Genomic DNA, 16,615 nt, shown 5'->3' with positions numbered 1-16,615 from the left:
TTGTCTACATTACGTCTACACACCAGAAAACAGCATCAGACAGTTGTGAGCTGCCATGTGGGTGCTGGGAACTAAACTCAGGACCTTTGGAAGAGTAGTGAGTGCTCTTACCCGCTGAGCCATCTCTCCAGCCCCCAAATCTGAAGCTTTTAATCAAATATACATGACAAGGCTGAGTGTTCTTCCTCTTAGATTTTAGAAATTTCTTCAATTTAAGACCTGTAGTTTCGCTGGGCTCGGTGGCACTTGGGGAGGCAGAGGCAGGTGGATCTCTCTCACCAGCCTGCTTTATAAAGTGAGTCCAGGACAGTGAAGGCTACACAGAGGAACCCTGTCTTGGGGGGAAAAAAAAGACATACAGTTTTGCAGAACAGGAGCAGCACATGTCTTTAATCCTAGCACTGGAAAGGCAGAAGCAGGTTGATCTCAGAGTTCGAGGCCAGCCTGGGCTACATAGTGAGACCCTGTTTTGAAAAACAAAACAGACAAACAAAAAGAAAAATACATGTAGTTTTGTTATTTGGTAGCTTGTGGCTATAAATTATCCAGTCATTTATCTTTAAGCATATCTGTAGCCATATGGAAGGAACGTCTGGCTCCAGTCAAACCACACAATTAAATGAACTTTAATTTTAAGAAGTCTTACAAAGTACAGTCTCTAAGGTTCATGAGACAGTTTTTCTTGATATGTAAACATCTCTGCTTTAAAATAACACTAGCTCCAAAGGTACAAACTTGACAATTAATGTTGAACATCCAAGTCTGCCCTCTGGTGGACAAAGCAGGAGTGTTGCCTGATTCTCACCAAATCTAATTGGCATTCACGACAAAGCACAGGCATATTCCGCAGAATGTAGCCGCATATTAGAATCTACCATTAAGTTGCTGGTAAAACGCACTGTGATGCTGGAGCTCTCACTCTCCTCCCAGCACTGCTGCTGCTCCCCTTCTTTCTCCTTGGATGATTACACTTTTTATATATTTTATTTGCCACTGCTTACTAGAAAGTTCACAAAGCTAGGAATCACTATCTAATTTGTCCAGTACTAAATTTCCAATGCCTAGAACAGTACTAGGTACATTATTAAAGAACTATTTACTATCTGTGCCTTGTGACTGTGATTTCAGAGCCAACTTAGGATCTAAGCCAACTTGATTTAAAAAATAAAATAAAAAAGTGCTAACACAGTCAAGGAGACTGTGGGCAAGGTGGCTTTTCTAAAATGTGGAAAGCTAAAGGCAGCAAGATGAGCAGCAGAGACTCCTGGACCTGATTCAACTTCCCTAAACTCCCAACCTAATAACTATGTGGTCTTTTTTATTTTTATTTTTAAAAAGCAGTCAATGCTTTTAGTAACTCCTGTCAGTAATGAGTTAGTGGAAAGGTCCCTGCTGCCTCTGATGCACTGAGGTGCTTTTCCCTCACACCTTTAGAGGAAAGCAGCCTAGAGAAGCCACGCAGCACATGCCGCTTGAGCCCATCTGGCTTTAACTCTTGATTAATTTAATTGCTAATTAAGTTGGAACTTTAAATTACTCTTACTCTCAGAAAGTTAATTTTTTCTACCAACCTGTAGCCCCTCAGAAAAGCTGAACTCTGTGTAAGAGGGCTTCGGTTTCTACAACTAGTTAAATTCTCCTGCGGGGGCTGGGGCGGTGGCTCACCAGTCAGAGCACTGGCTACTCTCTGAGGACCTGGATTCTATCCCAGCACCCAAACAGCAGCTCACAACCACCTGGAACTGCGGTTGCAGGGGATCCGACACCCTCCCACAGACAGACATACAGGCACAACACCAATGCACATAAGTCAAAACAAACAGAATCTTAAAAAATACATCTTCTAAAGAGGCAAAGTGTAAGTTTTGAGTCTAACTTTGTAAAGAACTACTATTTTAATTGGCATCTAAAACTATTTTCCCCTAGCAAATATTTATTTCCATTGACTTGTTGAAGTCTAACATGGCAAATGCAAGGAAAGGAATTGGGGGGGGGGGGGAGAAAGGGGCACAAAAAGCACGAAGTCAGAATACTGGCCCTCAAGGTAAAGACACACACGGGGAGGGACAGAGTCAATTCTCCTGCACATGGCCGCATCTGGGAAATAGAGAGGCTGAGGGAGAAAGGATGTACTGGGGGGTGGGGGGCAGTCATAAATACTCCTGAGGTGAGAACTAGGGAACCAGGCAGGGTAGACAGGGACTGGGTGGAAGGCTGGAAGGAGACAGTAGCTCAGAGCAAACTGGTAAACCTGGAGATTCCAGATATGGACCTGCATAGAGGTGCCACGACCCCCCCCATCCACTCCCCCAACCCTCACCCCACGAGACAGGGTTTCCCTGTGTAGCCTTGGCTGTTCTGGACTCACTTTGTAGACCATAATGGCCTCAAACTCACAGCAACTTGCCTGCCTCTGCCTCCCGAGTGCTAGGATTATAGGTGTGTGCCACACCATCTTAGAAGAAGTGGTTGTTGAAGAAAACAAAATAAAATCTAAAGCATGGTAAAAACGTAGTTACTTCCATTATTCTAAAATACAAAGCTACGATGCTGTTAAATTGCAACCCTCCTGCCTCAGCTCCCCAAGTGTAGAGATTACAGGTATATCCACAGTGGCCAAGCTTGCTACAATGTTCTTAAGAAATCAACTGCTTGAACTTCCTAGTTTGCTGATAGAGAAACTAGGTTTAAAGGTAAAATGAACCATTGAACTTTGAAGGCAGTTCAGGAGTTCAACAGCCTAGCTGATGGACCTCTGTAACTAAGTAACGCAGTGAAAAGGGTCAGGCGACAACACTCTCTACTGCCTCCTGGTGGAGATGAAAGATGGCAAGCTCTGCTTTAAAACAAAAACCAATTACCTAAGGGGAGAAGATACTCCCTGAAGGCACTAAATCTATCACCAGACAGAGCTACAGTCAGACAGGATGTATGCTTCTGTGGGGTGTTGAGAGTTAACAAGCTCATGAGGTAGGTAACAAAAGAGTGTTTCTGAGATGGCTCCTAGAAAGGAATATGAATTAAAGAACTAGAAACACATCCCCTGCAGACTCACTCAAGCAATCTGTAGCTCCTGTACAGCTTTACACAGGCTTTAGGTTTGTAAGTACCTTAGTAGACCACATATATCTTTCCCAACTCTCAAATCATCGCAATTATTATCTCTCTCCTTTATATTATTCTTTCCCATACAGCTTCCCTACTCCTGCCTCAACCGATAGAAAGCCTTCCTCATATCTACAATCTTCCCTGCAGACATCATGCCATCACCAAGCTCTCTCTCCCTGCCCACAGAGCTCCCTGGCACGCTCTAGCGACATCCCTTCCAGATTCCCAGACAGGCCACTGCCCTCCATTCTCACTCTCCTCACCTTGCCCAAACCACTATACACTGTGGCCTGCGTGGCTACAGTTAACTTTCCATCTAGATCCTCTACGTCTACACTCTGCTCTCAGAACACCCAGAGGAAAGGTCCCACCTTCCTTGAAACAGGGTCTTTTTTTTTTTTTTTAATATTTATTTATTATTATGTATACAGTGCTCTGCCTGCATGTGCCCCTGCAGGCCAGAAGAGGGCACCAGATCACATTATAGATGGTTGTGAGTCATCATGTGGTGAAGAGCAGACAGTGCTCTTAACCTCTGAGCCATCTCTCCAGCCCCGAAACAGGGTCTTATATAGCTATCTTGGCCTCAGTTTTGTGATTCTTCTGCCTCAGGCTCCCTAGTGCTACAATTACATGTGTGTGCCACTATGCCCAGCTTGAGGGTAAAGATTTTTTAAACCAAATATTGGCTTAAATCCCCTAAAAGCTACCTTACTTAGAATATGACGGAAGCTGCTCACCACAGCTCTGGGTCCTATATTAAGCCAGTCCCCATGGCCTCTGGGATCTGCTCCACCCAATCCCATCCTCACTTCCCAGGCTCCAGCCACAGTGCCTTCCCGTTCCTCAGGAACACCAGCTTTTCCCAGCATGGGCACTTGTCCTTGCTGTCCCCTGACTGGCTTACTCTTTCTACTTTTAGCTCAGCTCAGACTTGACCTTAGGAAGAACAATCCAAACAGGTAAAATATTAATCCTGGGGCTGCAAAGATGGGTCAGTGGTTAAAAGTGTTTTCTGCACTTAGAGAAGACCTGACTTAGGTTCCCACCACCCACATCAAGTGGTTTACACCCACCCTATGTATCTCACATAATACCCTCTTCTGGTGTCCTCCACCTCCTGAGTGCTGAGATTAAAAGGCGTGCACCACCACCACCACCGCCTGGTAGGTTTATTTATTTATATTTTATCTGCATGAGTGTTTGCCTACATGTGTACCCTGGAACTAGAGTTATAGATGGTTATGAGCCATCATGTGGATACTGGGAACTGAACATGGGTCCTCTGGAAAAGCAGCCACTGCGCTTAACCACTGAGCCAACTCTCTAGGCACTAGCATTGTTTTTAAGAACTATTACTAGCTAGGCATGGTAGTTCACACCTTTAATCCCAGCTCTCAGCGGCAGAGGCAGGTAGGTCTCTGTGAGTTCAAGGCCAGCCTGGTCTACAAAGCAAGTCTAGGACAGCCAGGACTACTTAAAAATCAAAAACAAACAAACAAAAAAGGAGCCACTACTTGCCAGGCACCAATCCCAGCTCTCAAGGAGGTAGAGGCATATGGATCACTGTGAGTTCAAGACCAGCCTGGTCTACAAATTGAGTCCAGGACAGCCAAGGCTACACAGAGAAACCCTGCCCTACCCCCCACCCACCCACCCCCACAAAAAAAAAAAAAAAAAGAACCAATACTATATAGAGATTCCTAAGCCATCAAAATTACTTTTTACGGCCCTGACAAGTATTAGATTTTTGTCTTTGCTTTAGGATTTATTTTTAACGGACCAGTTTTGGGAAAGAATACATTCGCAATCCTAAATAGATCTGGAGGCTTAAAGAGAGAGAGCACACGGAAAGCACCTGTAATTGAAGTGGTTACATGATCCCAAAACAGATGTGCTAAGCCTACCACGGCCACAAACCACCTACGCTCCTCTCTGAAAGAACGCCTTTGGCATAAACAGGCTCCACTCAAGCTATGCTGGCTTCGTGGTCACTCACTGAAGTCAGCACTGCGACTTGCCCAGAAGGCTGGGTAAAACACAGGTGCTAATTTGCGGCTTTAAGTGAAGCTAGGCTCTTCATTACCAAAGAGTCAGGTCCAATAATGAGGAGTTATTTGGAAGATTGTAAAAATTTCAAAACCTACCACACAGATTCTGGAGTGAAGGGATAAGATAAATTGCTAAGTAAACAATCCTACAAAACACCCACACTCAGGACAGGGGAAAGTAGTGTCTTTGGATTTCAAAGTAGGGGTAGGAGAAGAAAACAAAACAAAACAAAATGTAAAAATGCATGGCTCTAATTCTGTATCATTTATTGTCCTCTACTAATCCTATGGTTAGGACATAAATCTCAACACATATTACTAATCCAAGCATCATTAAAGCAAACACCATGGGCCAACGATACTTATGATCTGTAACAAGGATATTTGAGGGCTGGAGAGACAGCGAGGCCAGTTTAAGAGCATTTGTTCTTGCAGAGGACCCAGCCACCACATGGCAGCGCACACTGCCTGTAACTCCAGCTTCAGGGGATCTGATGCCCTCTCCCGGCCTCTGGGGGCACTGCACCACACTTCCTGCACTCACCTACGTGCAGGCAAACACTCATAAGGTAAAAATAAATCTTTAAGAAAAAGAAGTACTATCTGAACCTTTCCATAACCATTAGCACAATCTTTTAAAAACTATTATATTCACTTATTTGTTCGTACATGCATGTGTGGAGATCACAGGCTAACTAGAAGGAATCCATCTTTCCCTTCCACCAGTACCTGCTGACTCACTGGATGACCCTGGATACAGTCTTCACCCATGCTACATTCCCATTACCTTGTTATTAATTATTAACTTATTATTGTTAAATTATTGATTATTATTAATCACAAGCTAATGCAAACTGTCAGAGAGATGACTCAACAAAAGACATCATTTCAAAAAGGATGAGAAGGCAAGGCGCATTTATTGAAACGCCTGCTGTGCACAGAGCACTAGCACCTTGCATTCTGACACTCAATTCCTTTCTTGACCTCTCTACCACTTCCTGCCCTCCAACAATTCCAAGGAGAGAAGTATTTTAAACCCTAAACCGAGTCTCAGGCTAGAGCTCCCCAAGTTAACAGGATGAAGGTAACCAAGTCAGAACGTAGGTCCATGGTCCAGCTAACTCTCAAGTCTCCCTCTCCTGGACTGATACTGTTCTTCAGTGGAACACTTAAGGATGCTGAATATAATAATTTAAGTGCACATCAACCACTGCATATGTAGTAACCCATGAACACACCAAGACTTGAGTGATTAAGGAGCTTGTCCCAGGCCATGCATCTGAGCAGGAAAGACCACCAGTCTGACTCTGTGGACACGCCCCCTACGCCACACTGCCTCCCTTAAACGGTCATGTTCGCCACTGAAGTAACAAACAGCCAAGCCACTCTGTCTCCCGCCTTAAACTGTGGTCTCACCGATGTGCCCACAGCTGGAGAAGGTAACATCTGTTCTTCTCCCAGAGAATTCCAGCTTCACATCTGTTCCTACTGAATATGGATATTAGTAATAAAGGTTCTTATTTGCCTTGATAGTAAATACTGTTAATTCCAAATACCTATTGGCAACTTTTGCATTTTCCAAGTGTTTTGCACATGTTATTTTACTCTTGCAGAATAGACCCAAACATTCTGCTGTTTATCCAAGACCCCTTACCTCCCACCCTTCGTCAGGGTTGGTAGGCCTTGCTAGTCGCACGGTAAATTCCTACTGCTGGTTCAAATATCTTCCCTACATAACCGGAGTCATTTCCCCTCCATGACCACAGAGCTCTCATTTACACAGCCAGAACACAACCTATCGTCATTATCCATGGTTTTCCTTTTTCTTTCTTTTCTTTTTCACAGCTTAGTGGTGGAACACACATGAGTTCCTAAGTTTCGTCTCCAGTGCTAGGGGAGGGAAGGGTCTCTCTGTGTAGCCTTGGCTGACTCATTTTGTAGACCAGGCTGGCCTTGAACTCACAGCGATCCTCCTGCCTCTGCCTCCCAAGTGCTGGGATTAAAAGCGTGCGCCACCACGCCCAGCTAATACATGGCTTTTATATAGACCCTAAACTAAGAATTAGGAAACATCGGTACAAGTCCTTAAGATGCGAGCAAGTGTAAAATTTTTTCAGCTTTAAAATGAGTAGTGTTGTTGTTCTGATTTGTTGAGACAAGGTCTTCTGTAGCCAGGGTTACATGGCCAAGGCTGACCGTAAACTCTTGATCCTTTTCTCTTTACCTCCTAAGTAAAAAATTAGCTTTCATTCAATTACATACTCACCGCAGTGAATGCATCCCATAATCAATTTACCAGGATATTCTGAGAGCTTCTTAGACAAGCCACAGAGAGTCCAAATAGCTCTTCTTACCTCCTCCATCATAGCATCTTGTGTGGATGAGATCTCCCCTTTGGTCGCTCCACTGTGTACCAGGTTCCGCAGTCGAATGCAGAATTCTCTCATCTACGAGAGAAACTTACTCAGCATTTCATAGTTACACAAGCTGTTATAAGCCTAACAGATCACCACTAGCTAACACCCTGGGTAAAGTGTATAAAAACAAACAACTTTCCCCAAATAGTCCCCTTAAACAGACAGTGAAAAGTATTTTCAATAAGGAGACAAAATGTGGATTATTCCCAAAGACTACTGGACAGAAGTGGTCTTGCTCTGAGACTGACGGGCCCCTCCATGTATGTGTGTGTGTGGGGGACATCTGGTTCCATTGCCCCCACCCTTAGAAGAGCAGGAGGCCGACCATCACCTCACTAAGCACTCTTCCACATTTTCATTTACAATTCCACTTGTCAACTATGACCGTGACTGCCATCAACCTCCAACATGGCTTTGATTTCTTTCACTTCTGAAAGAGGCCCAACATGAGGGAGAGTCTGAAGCTGAACTACAGGGCTAACGCGACTTGTTCTCGCTCAAAATGAAATCCAAAGCTACGGCTTCTGATCCATTAGCCTCTGGATAAAAGTCGAGAGTTTCCTGCGTAGAAAACAGTTTACAGCTAGTATTGGAGAAGCGTATCTATGCTTATTTTTAAATGTACTCTTTTCCCTGGGGATAACAGATCTAATTTCAGCCTTGTAGAGAAGGGTGGCAGATTTTGGCAACTCCCAGTTCTCAAAAAAGATATCTGGCAAGCAAAGCACCACCACACAAGGCTTATAACCATCCCTGGGAAAATGTGGAGGAGAAATGATTCATTAAGGTTACTTAAGCCATAAAAAAAACAGTTCAGTGACTACATCAAATCCTCAGTGGGTGGCTAAACCACACTGATGTGGTCTGGGTAAGCCTAAGAACAAAGTACACCTTTAAAGGAAGTCTTACAAATTGTTCTGCTTGGGTTTGCTAGTGCATGAAGTAGGCTCGGCCCACCTCTACGAGAAGCAAGCGAGCCGCACAGAAGCCTGTGTGTGCGAGACCCATGTTAGCTGAACCCGGGGCCTTTTTCCTTGAATATGTATGAGAAAACACTAAAATCAACAGAAACAAAAAACAGTAATGTTAATGATTCCTTGAAGTTAATATACAGCCACACTGCTTTTAACAGATTCTGATTTCAATAGTATTCTATCTCTTTAAAAACAAAAAACAAGCCGGGCGGTGGTGGCGCACACCTTTAATCCCAGCACTTGGGAGGCAGAGGCAGGTGGATCATGTGAGTTTGAGGTCAGCCTGGTCTAAAAAGTGATCCAGGACAGCCAAAGCTACACAGAGAAACCCTGTCTCAAAAAAACTAAAACAAATAAACAAACAAACAAAAAAATAGTTATCCTACCTCTTTAAAAACAAAACAAAACAGTTGCAGACCAGGCAATAGTTGTACATGCCTTTACTCCCAGCAGTGGCAGAGGAGGCAGAGGCTGGCTGATCTCTGTGAGTTCAAGGCCAGCCTGGTCTATGGAGCTAGTTCCAAGACAGCCAGGGCTACACAAAGAAACCCTGCCTCAAAAACCAAAAAATAAAAACTCAGCTGTAGTTTCAAGGCCGAGGGAACCAGCCGGCCTCCTACTCGCACTCTGTACCTTGTGATTCAGAATATCATTCATTCTTCGGCTCGCCTCTGTCGTATGGGATTCGGGGAAGCATTTCTTAGGGACAACACCGTATTTCTCTAAAAGACAACAAATTTTAGTGTTCAATAATGTGAAAATAAACTGTAGTGTTAGAAATCCTAGTGAAATTACTGACTGCTTTAAAACAGGCTTGAGGGTGAGGTTTGTTTCCTTGTTTGAGAAAGGGTTTCATATAGCCCATGCTGGCCGCAAACTCCTGTGTGGCTAAGAATAACCTTGAACTTGTGGTCTTGGGATTATGGGCACATACCACCAGACCTGGATTATCCAGTACTGGGTTTGAACCTAGAGCTCTGTGCATGGCAGGCAACACTCGACCCACTGAACTTCCTCCCCAGGCACCACCAGGCTTGTTGGTTTGTTCAATTCTGGGGACTGAACCCAGGACCTTGAGTACACTGAGAAAAGTGACTTTCTACTGAGCTATACCTCTGGTCCCTTAAACAGACTTCTAATATGCATGGTTACCTACCTTGAAATTAACTCTAATATTTCCCCTACCATATTTATAAAGCACTCAGCATGAGTTCTCCCAAAAGAAAATGTTTGGATAAGGACATTTCCAAACAATTCAGAGCTTTGCTTGTTTGCTCACTCTGTAGGTTGGTTGCTATTGTTTACACAATAGGGATCCAACCCAGAGCAGGTGCATGCCAGCAAGCACTCTACCACTGACCTATACCTCCAACAAATCAATTTCCTTTTCTTTTTCAGATTTATTTTTATCCTATGGGTGTTTTGCCTGTATTTATTATGTTTTTATTTTATTTTATTTATTTATTTCCTTTTTCTTTTCTTGAATGTTCTGGACTTGCTCTGTAGACCAGGCTGGCCTGGAACTCAGTGATCTGCCTGCCTCTGCCTCCCAACTGCCAGGATTACAGGTGTGCGCCACCATGCCCAGTTTGTGTTTGTTTGTTTGTTTAAATTAATCACTCCTAAGTAATTCTTCTCTAATCAAGCCTTCATGGTATTTATTCCTTTATCACTTGTTTAAAGAAATAGACTTCAGCCTTTAATTCCAGCACTTGGGAGGCAGAGGCAAGCAGATCTCTGTGAGTTCGAGGCCAGCCTGGTCTACAGAGTGACCAGGACAGCCAGGGCTACACAGAGAAACCCTATCTCAAAAAACAAAGAAAGAAAGAAAGAAAGAAAGAAAGAAAGAAAGAAAGAAAGAAAGAGAGAAGAGAAGAGATGGGCTTCACAAGCCAGGGTCACTGTGTTCATGGCCACCAAACAAACGGCCTAACCATGCGTTGCAGACCTTGCAGTTCCATCAGACCAGCTCTTACCAACAATATTGACAAGCATATCCCATTGTCCACCATCATTCGTAGGGTTCATAAGCAAATACTGCACCAGCCTCCCATCTTCAGGCTCTTTTTTCTGGGCTGTGTCCACAAAAGCATTCAAGAAGAAATAACAGCGCTCAACCTAAAGTAAGAGAAGATAAATAAAATTAAAGGCAAAGGGAGCCAATCATGTCACAGGCAGGTAGATCAGCGGAACGGGACTCCCAGGATAACCAAAGAGTCAATAGATTGAGTTTTTAAAAAACTGAAATTGATAATTATCACTGTTTGGCTTTAAAAGAGTATCTGAGGTCTTTTCTTATACTTGCATATATATTTCAACATACTATATCTGTGTGCTGCATACACATTCCAATGCTGAAATAAATCCTACCACTTTGGAGTCTTTAATCAGTAGACATCTAATGGGCAGTTATAGCTTAAAGATTCTCAAATGAAATAAAAATACTTATTGTTTTCTTTTTCCCCTCAGAGAAGTGCTAACAAAGGAAGAAACCAGTACTGAAAAGACCTGATGACCTAAGTTAAAGATGCTAGAGAAGGGGCTGGAGGGATGGCTCAGTGGTTAAGAGCGCCGCCTGCTCTTTCAAAGGTCCTGAGTTCAACTCCCAGCAACCACATGGTGGCTCATAGCCATCTGTAATGCGATATGGCGCCCTCTTCTGGCTTACAGGAGTACATGCAAACAGAGCAGTGTATACATAATAATAAACAAATAAATCTTAAAAAATAAAGATGCTAGAGAAAGGGAAATTGCTATAAACAAAGTTTTGCATTTTGCATAAAGAAATTGCAAACAGTGAGTCAATACCTGTGTTATCTCCTCAGACAACACAGCCACCTACCGAACAGAAGGCAGCTGTGGGGCTAGAGCTCAGGGTTAGAGCTGCAGCAGCACGCCAGAAGCCCTGGCTTGGACCCTAGCACCACAAAAAGAGGGAAATGTCCTTCCGCCTACAGGAAGATAGACTTCTGATGCTGGGGAAATCAGAATGGCATCCCATCCATAACAAAAAGGTATGCTATCACGGGAAAAGCAGAACAATATAAAGGCTGCCCCTAACTAGGTTGCTATCAAAACAAGAAGAAACCATGAGAGGTCCCCTACCTTGTCCCAAAAAAACAGGTAAGATTGACTGAACTCAAACTCTTCAATATTAAATTTTTTCATGAACGGAAGTCTCATAACATTCAAACAAGAAAAGATCCAGCATCGTCCTAAAATGAGAAAGCAAACCGAGACGTTATGACTGTTTATGGATCGCACGCCTCCCATTCTATTTCCTGACACCAAATCCATGACAAGATCTGGACATTAAGGATAAATAAGAAATAACAGAAATATTAAATGTACGTTTGCTCTTGAGACAGAGCATCATGTAGCCCACATTGTCCTGCAGCCTAATATACATAGCCAGGGTGGTCTTGAACTCCTGATCCTCCTGCGTCATGGCCCAAGTACTGGGATTATACGCATACATCATCACGCTTGGTTTTATGTGATACTAGGAATCAAGACCAGGAATTTGTGCATGCTAGGCATTTTACCAACTTAGCTACATTCTCAGCCCAGAACAGAAGTATTAAATCCAAAGCAAAACAAAAGACATGTAGACATGGAGAAAAGTATTTTTTAACAAACACACGCATGCACAAACAAACATACAAAAGCCTCTTAGGTTGGGCCTGGTGGCTCATACCTGTAACCCCAGGACTTAGGAGGCCGAGGCAAGAAGACTGCTGAGCGCAAGGTCAGCCTGGATAATGTAGTCAGATCCAGGATAACCTAGAAACACTAAAAGAAAATGAGCAGAGATCACAAATAGATTACATGATGTCCAAAAAGGACACGGAGGGTTAAGTTATTCATAAGCCATTAGTGAAGTGAGAAACACCCTTTTTCCTCTTCTTGTGCCCAAACTGGCAAGGACTGGGAAAAATAAGCATGCTGCTTCTGGACAGAGAGCTGAGCAGATACAAGTCACCTGAGAATGATTTGATCAAAATCTTAATTTGGAATGAACAACAACAACAACGACAAAAACAAAAACAAAAAACAAAACAAAACAACAACAACAAAAAAAAACCCTTAAGCTGGAATGGACAGTGCATCCTGCAGTGAGTGCTAAGCTTAGCATAAGCTATTTTCCCTATAATGAGTTGTTTTTAAAGGACGTATTTGACTAACAGGGTTAATATAAACGTTTAAACACAAATGATATGTTTGGGCAGAAGGAAACAGGAGGATCACTTCAGCCCAGCAGTTAGAATATATATATATAACTTTAAACGTTGAGATGTAAATGAAACAACAAAATTTCCCTCATCAAATCATGTTAACAACAACAACAAAGTCATGTTCGCACAGTAAATTTAGAAGCATCACTTCCAGGATGAAGATGTTGCTCAGTTGGTAAAATGCTTAATTAGCATGCAACAAACCCTGATTCACCCTCAGCACTGCATAAACTTGACGTGGTAGAACATGTCTGTAATCCCAACACCTGGGAAGTGGAGGCACCAGGAGAGGTTCAGGGTTATCACTGGCTACACAGAAGGACTCGTTTTCCATTTTTCCACTCTATTTTCACAGCTTCACACTCTTTATCTGAACCTGGCCATCAGTATCTCTGCCACCATTGTGTCCACGTTTTCAACCACAATAAACCATCATTTTTCCATTTAGTATGTTACTAATACAGCAAAATTCTAAGCCCAGGCATGATGCTGTCTGTCCCTGGAGACTTTATGATAAGCATTAAGAACATAATTATGTCTTCATTTACCCTTGTAAACGCATAATCAGAGTTTCTGCAATTTGCCGCTTCTTCTATCAGTTTAAGTAAAAATTTAAAAGTCTCCTTCCAACAATACCCAACATTTCTATGAGAGGTCATGACTTTAGAATGTTCAAAAACTGATGGAATCTAATCCCTGCAAGCATTCCAAACTAGCGTGGACCAGGGTAACTTCAGAGTGCTGCCTTTACCCAAAGCAAGACGCGACCGCAAGACAAGCCCCCAGCACTGAAGGCCTTTGTGAGGCCTTGAATTAGTACAATACTCTTCTGGAAGAAAATTCAAAAGGAAATTTTTGAGATACTTGGATATAATGTTTTCACAGATATAGCCATGTCAATAACATATGAACAAATGAAAAGTTTATAAAAGGCACATATAGAAATTCTTGAAAGTATGATCTCATATTACAAACACTCATACAGAAAGCTGGGCATGGTGGCGCACACCTTTAATCCCAGCACTCAGGAGGCAGCAGCAGGTGGATCACTGTGAGTTCGAGGCCAGCCTGGTCTACAAAGTGAGTCCAAGACAGTTAAGGCTACACAGAGAAACCATGTCTCGAAAAACCAAAAAGTAAAAATAAATTTAAAAGCACTCATACAGAGAATAAAGACTTGATGGATAAACAGAAAAATTCTTCTCCTCCTGGTACTTGGCAGGTTTTCTATACTGAACAAAAATGATTTTGTAACAAAGGGAAAAATTAAACTGTGTTTCTGAGTGGCCATCTTTGTTTTGGGCTTATCTCTGTTCTACATCTTCCTGCACACTATTCCTATTTCTGCTACTTCTGGGTGAACTCTTAAGATGAATGCTTCACAGGAGCAAACTGCATCGCTCTTATACTATTAGCATTTGGAGTAAATTAAAGTGATACACCACGTAAGACCTGACTTGTTCCAGATGCGCATTTCCAAGCTTACCCTAGGAGACTGCGTCAGACCGTGCAGGATTCCTATGACATTACTAACTAGAGAGTCTGTAGCCTGCACGCCACACCATCCCAAGTACTTCTGAACTAAGGGCCTGGGCCTGCGAGATAAGCACTTTCGACTACAGAAAAAGATTTTTGCAAGGTCATGATTTTTTTTTTCTTTTTAAAACTTAGAAGCTATTTTTACTAAGGTATAATTTACATACAGCAAAACATTCCCCATGTTAAACGAATCCTTTTGAGTTTTGAGTGGCTTTAGGTAGCAACGTTGTATTTTCTGTCAAGACACATGGACTTGGGAGTAGTTTCCAAATAAAGAAAAATAATGTAAAGTCCCTTTAGTTCAATTTTATTGTGAGAGTATTTCTTCTATTTGGATTCCTGGATAATCAGCCTCTCAGTGTGGATGTCCTTCTCACAACTGGACAGCGGACAGCAAAATAAGAATTCTCAAGCAGCAAGGAGGGAGAACTGAAGAACACTACGAGCAGCCCGCTGACGGGAACTGACCTATGAGCAGAGTAGCCCCAGCTGCACCGGAGCACACTTAACAGCAGCCGGTAGCATTCTGTTGTAACTACATTAAGTTTTTTTCTATTTTATACATTTGGATTTTAGGGCAATCCTGGGATGTGTTCTAGGGTATAAATGTTTTTGGATGGACGATTTGTGACCAAGGGCTCAAGCCAAAATCTGTCTTAGTATATATAGTTCATCTTTGCTTTAGGTTTATCTGTACGCAACCTCTCCCCTATAAGCTAACCTCTGCCTTCTGCTACCTCAAGATGAAGTGTTCAGACAGAACAAACCGCACGTATCCAACATCACTTAAAATAACAAGACAACGTGGTGATGCGCATCCAATGACCATCATCTGTTTGTCACGTCAGTGTTCAAACAAAACGCTAATAGGCCGTAGAACACCAAAGCCACCAAAGGCAAGGTTCCTGGGCGTGTGGTTTTTCTGGTACCTATTCTCTGGTTCTTTCGATGTGCTACAAAGCTCTGTTATCCCAAGGCCATTTTTTTTTTTTTTTAGGACAGCCAAATAGGCTGCTGTCAGTGAAGTAGGCAAGAAGTCAAAGACCTCACCAGAGCTCTTCTGGTTGGTGACGGGCTTGCCTTCCTGAGGCACGACGTGCTGGAACACATGTTGAGCACCCTGAACTGTGGCCCTCTTCAGACAGATGTCCAGCAGATCGTGGGTGGTCCCGACGTTCTGGGCAAGCACGAACTGGGGGTCTGAATTTAGTTTCTGGATCAAAGCTGCTACCTTCTCCGAATTTAGTCCTGGAGGGAGAGCAAACGCCATTATAACACCCCCCCCTCCTCCCAACACACACACACGCACACGCACACGCACACACACACGCACACGCTGTGATAGGAACAGCTTTAGGACACACACACACACACACACACACACACACACACACACACAAGCAAACGCCATTATAACCCCCCCCTCCTCCTCCCAAAACACACACACACACACACACACACACACACACACACACACACGCTGTGATAGGGACAGCTTTAGGATGAGGTCACTGTAGATCCCAGATTTAACTTCGCGAGAGCATCCTGGAGTATGCTGAAGCCAGCAGAAAGAAAGCCCTCTCCCGGTGTCCACCCCGCAAGATGCCAGCTCCCTCCCGGCGCTCTCCGGTCCTCCGGGGAGGACGACATTCCCGCCCTCTCCCCAGGTCTCACCCCTACACCCCACACGGCCTTTCACGCCGCCGCCGCCGGGCCTCACGGGTCCGCGGAGCCGGAGAGAGGACCCCAGAAAGGACTCGCCAGAAGAGCAGCACCTCACCCGCGTTATTCATGGTGCCCACGCTGCCTCGTGGTGGTGGTGGGGGAACGTTAGTTTTCGGGGGTCCTCAGGTGAGCTCTAGGGTTATACTACAGCCCGCTGCCTAGCTGCCCGGACCTGGTTCTCGCACCCTGAGCGCCGGAAAAAGGAAACCCGCTCAATGGTGGCCGAGAGAAACGGGGTCCGCGGAGGGACAAAACTCCCCCCGTCGCGTTGCTGACTCAGGGCTTGTCTGGCCTGGCCCCGCCCCGGGGAGGGCCGATGGGGGCCGCCTCTCTGTCGCTGGGACCAGCACCTCAGGCCGGGTGCGGCCAGGCAAAGCCACCCACGTTTGCAGCCCCCGTTTCCGGCATTGCTTTCTTCGCCTCAGCCCCGCCCTCCGCCATCTGTGATCCCTCTTCTTGGCTACAAGGGCTCCCTCCCCGGGATCCCAGGCTACTAAAGGAAAGAGGCTAAGGGTTCCGCGCTGAGCTTAGTTCCCTCTCATTCTAGCCCTGGGGAAACTGACGCC

General features: G+C 44.1%; 1 protein-coding gene across 1 annotated transcript in view; it reads right to left on the bottom strand.

Moving 5' to 3' along the window:
* Positions 1-16,410, bottom strand: part of BLMH (bleomycin hydrolase) — a 41,520-nt gene extending 25,110 nt beyond the window's left edge. The window contains exons 1-6 of the mRNA XM_084802817.1: positions 16,105-16,410; positions 15,375-15,572; positions 11,656-11,765; positions 10,527-10,668; positions 9,184-9,272; positions 7,514-7,606 (exon numbers count right to left, since the gene is read on the bottom strand). Coding sequence (XP_084658943.1) covers positions 7,514-7,606; positions 9,184-9,272; positions 10,527-10,668; positions 11,656-11,765; positions 15,375-15,572; positions 16,105-16,117 — 645 coding nt within the window. The 5' untranslated portion in view covers positions 16,118-16,410. The remainder of the gene's footprint in view (positions 1-7,513; positions 7,607-9,183; positions 9,273-10,526; positions 10,669-11,655; positions 11,766-15,374; positions 15,573-16,104) is intronic.
* Between the last annotated feature and the right edge of the window lie 205 nt (positions 16,411-16,615).

The sequence above is a fragment of the Acomys minous genome, assembly GCF_964271855.1.
Source record: "Acomys minous genome assembly, chromosome: 12".
NCBI classification, from domain to species: domain Eukaryota; kingdom Metazoa; phylum Chordata; class Mammalia; order Rodentia; family Muridae; genus Acomys; species Acomys minous.
This window is presented reverse-complemented; position numbering and strand designations above follow the sequence as displayed.